Here is a 9,307-nt window from a genome sequence, read left to right on the forward strand (position 1 = left end):
GTCTATAAAGGTAGAACACTGAACGAGGGATTGTTAAATTCCAGATAATGATATAAAGCCTTTTGATGCTCTTGATACTTCCTAATGGCCTCATTATCTGATCTGTCATGGTTTTCTAGACACAGAATAGTCAGGAAGCTGTAGCAGAGGAAGAAGAGAACATTGTTGATGCAGAAGCTGATGAAGGTGATGGTGATGCTACAGAAAGTAAACGGAGGAAGAACCAGGAAGAAGAGGTAATGACTTTATAGGTGCTCAGCACTGCTCTTTAATTGCCTCTTTCTTCTACCTGAGTTTGAGTTGGGAAGGAAAACTTCGATTGAAGCAAAATGCTGAAAAAGCTCAAACCCCTCTTGAGAGGAGATAGGAAAGTCTCTGCTTTGTGCTGATCAGTTTTCATTTGGACCTCTTTGGAAGCCTTGTTCTTCAAGCATTGGGTAGATGTGTCTTAACTTCACCTCTTGCTAATTTCATGCCATTAATTGTTTTTAAAACTTTACAGTTCTTAATAAATATTCTCCCTGGCTCTGCATGTTTCTCTGGGTTCAGTACTTTATAATTACTGCTTAAAAGATGGGTTGCTTTAATTTCAGCAAGAGGGTGGAGTAATTGAAAATCCTGAGGGAATCCCATCTTCAGAGTTGAATTCTGGGAAGAGATGAGACTTTTGCGGGGGGAGAAAACTAAATTCTGTTACAGTTCCAATAGCTTGTAGCATCCCAGACTGTGCTGAGGAATAATGGCAAGATTATAAAGAAATAGAGACTGAACTGAATCTGTTGTATTATTTTCTTTACAACAGAATTGCGTTTTCATTGTGCCATAGGTGAGGTACTTGCAAATCAGCAATGAAGAGTATTCCTGAATTAAACTGTTCATGGTCTGCTTTGTTTCTGTGCACGTTCTGGCTCAAATAAATACAACTTTGTTTCTTTGCAGGTCGACTATGAGAGCGAAGAAGAGAATGGGGAAGAAAATGTTGATGAGACTCCAGAAGATGAAGAGGCTGAATCAGAAAAAGAAGAAAAGACTCCTGGTGCTGAAGAAGATCAGATTAGAGCAGAGGGTGAAGAATCTCAACCTCTTTCCTTCGTGTCTCAGACTAAAAAAGGGAAAGATCGATTACTTCAGGCAGCAGAGGTGCGAGTAAATGCTGTTCTGGACAGCCACCCATCCATACAGGATTACACATTTGACACCGAAAATGAACTTTGGTGTGAGGTAAGGTGCCTGGATCATCTGTGGGTGGTTGCATGCAGCTCCCATAACAAATGGATCTTTTCAGTGCAGTGCTGCTGTTTTGTCTCAGCATTCCCATATGAATGCAGAAAGTGGCACTACAAACACGCTTCTCGACACCATTTTCAGTAATTTCTAATTTTCAGAATGCCTGATGAAACTTCTTTTTAAAAGCAAGTTTTTGACAGGTTTATCGTGTTTTTAATCTTTAAATATGCAATGGGCTGCTGTGCAGCTCTTGATGAACAGAAGTGATGGCTGGACTGTTGAAAAAAATCTCAGCACCTTAAAAAACCAAATAAACCCCCTAACAAACAGATACCCATCCTCTCTCCCCAAAGAAAGCCACCCCAAATAAACAGTGAGTGTAAGTTCAGAGATCTTGAAAGCAATGTGGATGACTGATCTTGGCATGGGGAGTTCGTACTGGCATCGTTCAGCTCAGATTCCAGTCAGATGTTTATGTTCCTAAACACACAACTCGGGTGATTCCAGTTGTCTGCTTTTTGCCTCAAAAGAAGTAGGTTGTTTATTGAGCCTGGTATTCAAACTTCCTCACACTGTGTTGGTTTTTTCCTGCCAGGTTTCGCTGGCGCTGCCGCTGACGAAGGTGTACTTTGATCTCTCCTCCTTGCTCACCTCCCTGGCACGCAGCACAGTGATCCATGAGGTGAAGGGGATCACAAGGTGCCTGTTGAATGAAAGCACCAATAAAGAAGGAGAGAAGGAATTTGTTCTGCACACTGAAGGGATAAACATGGCGGAGCTGTTCAGATACTCTGACGTGTGTAATCTATTTATAATCCCAGGCTTGAATGATCTTTTGTGCTCTAGGGGATGATGGATGCCATTTCAGTTTATCAGGGGTGATCTGTAGCCTTTTCAGCTCTTAAACTCTCTTACTCCTCCTTTTTACCCCCAGATCTGTTCAGAGCTCAGCAGAGCCTTTTCTCAAGGGCAGCTCACAAATCAGTGTTTGTGCAGCAGCCAGTGCCTAATGACAGATGATTTCACACCATGCTGCTTACTATGTCTCTAAATGTTACTCGAGGGAGTTCTTCCATCTAAATGAATTGCAGTGCTTGGAGATGAATAGTTCTGTTACCCCATCTGGCCCATAACTCTACAAATACAGGATTGGTTTAAGATATATTTTCTCTTTTGCTAAAAGTTCTGGCTGTCTGAGACACTGGGTGTTGCATTGTGTTGTTTGGAAGACTAACACATTCCTCTGCTGCTTGGGATGGTTTGTTAGTTTGCTTTTTGTAATTTAGTTAATTTTCTCCTGTGGTGAGTTTGGATTCCAGTACTCCTGTTCATGTGTAATACTGCTTAAACATAAATCCCTGGAATCATTTTTGTCTGTGTTTGACTCTGAGCTGCTTCATAGTTGTTCTGTAACTGTTGGTGCTGCTTAAGCTCATGAAAAATGGAGGAAAAAAGCTATCTTAGCTTGGCTTAAGTTATTTGGAAATACAGAGCAACCGTTGTCCTAATTTGCATCTCTATTTTTTTCCACTTTTAGATTTTGGACCTGAACAGACTTTATTCCAATGATATCCATGCCATGGCTAAGAATTATGGAATTGAATCAGCCCTGAGGGTGATTATAAAGGAAATAAAAGATGTATTTGCTGTATATGGTAAGATTTCTTTGTATTTTTAAAGGTGGTCTTTAATACCATTAGATAGGAAAATGCAGCCACAGTGCTTACAGTTACAGTTTTGCATGATCATTACATTTATGTGCATATTTTTAAATTGCAGGTTTTCATCATTTTAATCATTCCAGTGTCTTCTGCAAAGACCTTGTTAGTTAATTATTAGGTTTCTTTTAATCAATAGAAAATACTCTAGATGAGGTTGAATTTATCCCCCTTCCTATTCTGGTATATTTTTTGCAAGCTGTAAGATCCAAACAAATTAAATATTGATGTCTGAGGAAGCTAACTGTTAGACTTGTAGAGTGGCCCTGAGAACAGGATCAATCTTGCCTCAGTCTGGCTTTTTAATGATGGGAATCTAGGCACCAGAGATTTTATATCTTCCTTATATCTTCCTTAAAATAGCTGCACTGCATTGTCTGAATATTCTTCTCTCTGCATAGATTATTCAGAGAGTTCAGCCTGGGGAGGCTGCCTGACTTAGGCTGCTCAGGTTAGGCATGTTGAATTACCCTTCAGTGAGCTGAGTCTTGCTGTGAATTATACTATTGAAAAGAGGGAAGATTAATATAGGGGGAAATTTTAGCAAGCAGTTACATCAAACGGATTTGCCAGCTGGCAGCCCAGAACTGTCTCACCTTCAAGTTGTTCAAGAACTGCTTGGTAAATGTTGACAGAGCTGTTAATGATCCCCCATTACACAGTTATTTAGAAATCAGTGCTATTTCTTTTTAGCCTAAACAGGATTTTTTTCTGTGGATGCACAGAGAACGTCAGAACCTTTCTGACTCCAGAGCCCAGGCCTCGGGTGAGGGGATAGAGCTCTGTCCATCCCAGATGGATGGATGTGTGATCCCCCTCTGCATAAACAGAGATGGTCCAGGCCCTACTGATTTTATATAGAGAAACTCTGCTGCCTTACAGCATTCTTGACATTTCAGTTTCCCTGGAGAGATATTGTTTTGTATTATAGGTCTACCTCTCCTGGATATTTGAGGGGAGCAGTTAAGGCAAACACACACTGCCAGAAGAATGTTAATGGAGATGTTCTCCATGTTGATTGGTTCAAGGGGTTTAATTTAGATCTGATTTATTTAAAAAACCCACACACTTAGCCCTTGAATGCTCTGATGATTGCTCTCTCTTGTGTTCTAAGGGATTGTGGTAGACCCTCGGCACCTTTCACTTGTGGCAGATTACATGTGTTTTGAAGGAATTTATAAACCACTGAATCGTTTTGGAATTCAGTCCAACTCCTCCCCTCTGCAGCAGATGACATTTGAAACCAGCTACAAGTTCTTGAAGGAAGCAACAATGATGGGTAGGTGGTTTAGTTCGAGATCTCTTGCTGCAGCGTTTCACATGTGCTTGGTTTTCGTCGTAACTTTCCACTATTTTGAGTAAAGCACAATTGCATTAGAAAAAAATGCCAGAGGCTAAAATTTTAATTAAGCCCTTGCCCAGGAAAATGTTCCAGGTGTTTTTAATAAAATTCTGTCAGCTTAAATGAAGTCAGCTCCCACATGTAATTTGTGGGGTCTGCGACTCCTTTCTTTAAGAATTAGATGGGCATTTTTATAACAAACCTTAAGGTTGTTAAGATTTGTTATAGCAAAGCTTTATAACAAGCTACTAAATCTGCCTTATTCTGTCTCTGCTATTAAAATTATCTTCTCTACTCTGTTTCTGTGCCTCTCTTATAACTTCCATATCTTCTCCAGACTTGCTATTCAGCATTTTATTGTGAGAACAGACCTCTTGGTTGTTACTTTGATTCACCACTTTACTATCTTTGCAATTTTCCTCAAACACAGACAAAGGGTCGGGCTCCTTTGTCTAATAGTAGGTTTCTGGTGCCATTTGAGATTCCCAAGAGTATCCTTCTGCCCTCTAGGTGCCTCTCTGAACGTGCAGATATCACATGGCTGTGTGGATCATTTAGGACATTTGGAACACCACTAGCCATCCACATTTAAGGCCTTCTATCAAAATAAAACTTCTGCTTTAAGTCTGTCATTAGATTATGTGATCTCATGCTTTGGATGCTAATTACATCTCCCTTTTGCAAATAGACTTGGTGTCTGTCACTTGCCAGTCGGATGCTCCCCTTGGATGCTGCTGCACTGCCTCCTTTCCTCCCAGTTACAGATGGGGAAAGCCCTCATCTCCTCAGCTTGTGCCTTAAACTGCCTTGCACAGGTGTCAGAGATGCTTTTATCACTGAATTCCTTTTGGTTAATGCTGCTTTATACCTTTTCTGGGAAGGTAATTTGGGTTTTAATGAACAGTGTTGGTTACAATTGACTTAATTCATCTGAAAATCATAAAAGGAAAGTGTAAATCCAGGGTGAAATTGAGGAGAAGAGGATGTTCTTGTGGAGTTGCACTACCTGGATTTATGTCATATCACACACTGACTTGGAAATAAAATCCCATGAGCTTTTTTGCCAAGTGAAATGTAGTTTATGGGTAATATTACAAATAAAGACATGCAGTGCATACTGACAGCAGGGCACGGTGACTTGGCAGGAATGCTGCACTGATTACAAAGCAGAGGTAGTTAATGATTTCACCACGCTGGAAATCAGTGTCATAATGGGGATTGCAGCAGCCTGGATCTAATCTGCTGTAATGTAACTGATAACTTGACTGGACAGTTAAAGAGACACTGCAAGGGAGCCTCAGAGCTGATGGCCCTGAGCAGTAAGAAGGAAAGAGGAAGGTTTGTGGCTGCCGTGCACAGGTTGCTGATCCCAGGTTGCTGATCCCGGCTTGGTGTGCAGGGAGCATCTCTTGTGGGCATCACAAGCGAGATCCCTTGGGCTGTTTGCTTGGAGAACGACTCTTTGTTTAAGATCGTTAAACAGGACAGTCGTAACTGTCCTGTTTAACGATCTTACAAAGGAGTTGTTCTTCCTTCAGCTGACACACATTTAGGAGCTGCCATTTGGTTATCCAGCTGTGGCTGAGATCATAGCAGCAAGCACACTGTGCTGTGGTGCAGCTCCTCCCCACATCCTCTGCGTGATAGAAAGTTCAGCACATTTTGCTCAGTAGAATAAAAAGAACCAAACTTATTAAAAGTTTAACAGTTTTATTTCCAATAGTCTAACTGCTCTAATGATAAAATTCCAGCTTGCTGTAGTCAGGATGAGTGAAAAACAGCCTGGTTGCTTAGAAAAACAGTGGAAGCAAAACAATCCCAGCCAGACATGTCATCTGGAGTGCTTCCAAATTTCTGTGACATTATTTCGCTGCAGTGAGCAACCACAAAATTGAAGGAATTCATGGAATGTCTCTCCAGTGAAAAGTTCTCTTCCTATCTGGCCAGAAGGATTTAAAATCCACATCAAAACGATTCACTCTAACAAAGGGAAAAGGCAGCAATGACAAGAGAATCTTTTTGGTTTTGCCTCACATGTATTTTTTTTTTAGTGATCTATTTAATCAGCAAAATGTGTTCACTGGAAAGTCAAATCTCTGTTCTCTTAGAACTCAGAACGTGTTGTCTTTCCATGCTGAATAGGGAGAATTTAGTAATGTGTGGCCTAATTCTTTGCTTGGACAAAAAAGATCGGGATGAGATAATAGTTGTTGTAGGAGGGGTAGGAAGAGTTTTGGACTCTTGCTCCCAGAAATCCCAAGTCAGTGTGAACAGCAGGTGGCAGAGCCTCTCTGGACCAGATGGCTTCTTGCATGTAAACGAAAATGCTTTCTTTCCAGCACTGACCTTTGAGAAACCTTTGGGCACCTCCTAACAGATTTTGTCTGAATTCCATTGCAGGTGCCCACGATGAGCTGCGCTCCCCTTCGGCATGCCTGGTGGTTGGAAAAGTTGTCAAAGGAGGGACTGGCTTGTTTGACCTCAAGCAGCCCCTGACATAGTGTTTTGGTGATAACTCAAGGATTCTGACTGAAATGTTCATAAGAGCTATGTGTGCTCTACAGCTACACAGTGAGGGCACGTGGCTGTGTCCCCAGTCATCTTCCCTGTGCCAGAAGGCTTCTCAGTCCGGATACCCAGTGAGCCTTATCTATTTAATGAGAATAGGAGCTACCCTTTGATCCAAAGAAACATTTATTTACTGTTCATCAATGTAAAAAATGAGATTATTGGTTTACATAGAAAAGAATAAAATGCAGGAGTCTGCCTGGGCCTCAGAGAGGCCGTGCAGCAGCTGTGGCAGAAGTCAAAGCAGAATCTGTTCAGGCTGTCTTAATTTTTGTGGGGCAGAATCCCATCAGGGTGGGTGGTGCCAGCTGCCTCATGGTCATTAACAGGACAAATTTCCAGCACTGGAAATAGCATTCCAGACTGGCAGGTGTAGCTGGGCAGTGCTGTGCTTCACCTGCTACACTGTATTGAAGCATCTATGCTTGAGTGTTGATTTCCTCATCTTTTGCTGCACTGGGGTGCACTGCCATGACTTGTATAAGCTTTGGAGGATACATTTTCCTATTCTGCTACTTCATTTAGTAAGAATAATGTGTCCGTGACAAAGTTGTTAAATTTCTGTATTACCTGAACACTGGAATTCAGAGTTTTCCTGGTTTCTATAGGCATTTTCCAGTGCCTACTCTTATAACTTCTTTGTGTGGAACAGATCTCACACAGTGAGACCTGACTTTTGCTAAGGATTAATTCCTTAAATGCCAACATGAGCTGCTGTGGCAGTGGTTACACAGAAGACTCCTGTAAGAAGTACCAAAACAGAGATTGTAAACTATTTTTGCTTACATCTTCTGTATCAAAGAGAATATTTAATAAAGGACATTACAAAGAAATATCCTGAATGCCCTGTTATGTGGCTGTGTTACAAGGGGAGTTCCCTATGTGGCCAACAGCCACCACTTGGACTCTGGTGGCTGTTAAAATCATGTAGCCCAGAGCTGTTAGCCACTCCTTGGAAATCAGACTTGTTTATGCATTCAACTTTAATCAGAATGCACTGTGCACAAGTAGATAAATTCTTGAGAGTCTGATCACTACCATCTAGGCAAGTTCTCTTAAGAGTTTTCAATGCCTGATCATTCCCACTGGTACCTCAGTGGGAAAGTGCCAGAGCTCCCTTAGCCAGCTGTGAAGGGCCGCTTCCAGAGGGGCTGCACCAGAGGGGATCAGAACAGAGAGTGGGAGGCGTTGGCTTGGGATTGTGAAAGAGCCTCTGTGGAGACTCTTGATGAACTGTTCTGCTTCAGCCCCTTAAAACTGTGTCACATGTCCTGCCAGTTGCACTGAAGCTGAACAAATGCGTTGGCTCATCAGAGGTCCAGTTTCACTTTGCAAATCTTAATAAAAGATTTCCTTGTGTCTTTCTCCAGTCTTAGCACCTGCTATGTATTTCTCAAAAACAGGTCGTTCTGCAAACGATCATGAGAGAATTAGTTGGATACAGTTTGGCAAATGGTTAGATGGGGATGAACAAACATTGTACAGAAAAACTTCTACTTTCAGGCTGCCAGTCTGTACTGGTGAGTCCAGTACAGACCTTCTGGTGAGAAAGATCCCCAAGAGGTGTTCACAGTCCTCCAGTGAAGAGCATCAGTGCTACATTTCCTATCTGGAGATGTGGCATCCTTTAGTTCTCGGAAGAGTTAGGCCTAAATAACTCATTCATCCAAGTAGGTGGTTAGTCACTCCTGCCCCCAGGTTCTCTAATACTGATGATTCTTTAAGTAGAGCCGTTTGGAAAATGTGCTCATGCTGCGGCAGGATGAGTCAATCTACCCTTTCTGTGTTGAGTTGCCTTTAAAATTTTGGCACAGGTCAGGATCCAAAACCCGGTTCTGATTGTACTGAAAGAACTGGCATGGTAGGAAAGTTCTGAGCACAATTCAGATCTTAGCCAGGAAAAAGAAGTAGGTGGCTTCTGTTCGTGGACAAAAGTGATAGAGGAGAGACACAGCCTCAGATGAAAGTCCATGCCTTTAAGGCTGGAGAAAGGCAGGTGTTTTGGCATATAAATGGGCTTAGTTTATACTGTGAAGGAGAAGCAGCTGAGGTAGTAGTTGCTCTTAATCTGTGGTGTGAGCAGGTTGGCTTGGGAATCTAGATCTAAACTGCCCTTTCTGAGGCAGAAGTTTTGATTTGCTTAAAATTCACTTGTGTGCAGAAAATTGAAGTAGAAAAAAGTCCTGCTCCCTGTGTTTAGAAAACTTCTCTTTATTTTCATGTACCATGAACCTCTCTGCATCTAGGTCTTCTATTTTAAAGTGAATTTCTTCTCCTTGCACTGATTGCTGTCACTGTACAGTGCTTGATGAGGACATGTGAGCTACCTACCCTCAAGCAGGATCTGGGAGAAGTCTACAGTAATGGATGGGGCTCTTGCTGCTTTGTCATTATGTAAAAATGACAAATGGGAGTCAGTTTTGGCATAAAGGCCCCCAAAGAGTGGGCAGTA

At 41.8% G+C, this 9,307-nt stretch overlaps 1 protein-coding gene across 1 annotated transcript in view; it reads left to right on the forward strand.

Moving 5' to 3' along the window:
* Window positions 1-7,688, forward strand: part of POLR1A (RNA polymerase I subunit A) — a 32,518-nt gene extending 24,830 nt beyond the window's left edge. The window contains exons 29-34 of the mRNA XM_027667179.1: window positions 120-236; window positions 940-1,221; window positions 1,823-2,023; window positions 2,765-2,882; window positions 4,060-4,224; window positions 6,688-7,688. Coding sequence (XP_027522980.1) covers window positions 120-236; window positions 940-1,221; window positions 1,823-2,023; window positions 2,765-2,882; window positions 4,060-4,224; window positions 6,688-6,788 — 984 coding nt within the window. The 3' untranslated portion in view covers window positions 6,789-7,688. The remainder of the gene's footprint in view (window positions 1-119; window positions 237-939; window positions 1,222-1,822; window positions 2,024-2,764; window positions 2,883-4,059; window positions 4,225-6,687) is intronic.
* Window positions 7,689-9,307: the final 1,619 nt, after the last annotated feature.

The sequence above is a fragment of the Corapipo altera genome, unplaced genomic scaffold (assembly GCF_003945725.1).
Source record: "Corapipo altera isolate COAL_440 unplaced genomic scaffold, ASM394572v1 230, whole genome shotgun sequence".
NCBI lineage: Eukaryota > Metazoa > Chordata > Aves > Passeriformes > Pipridae > Corapipo > Corapipo altera.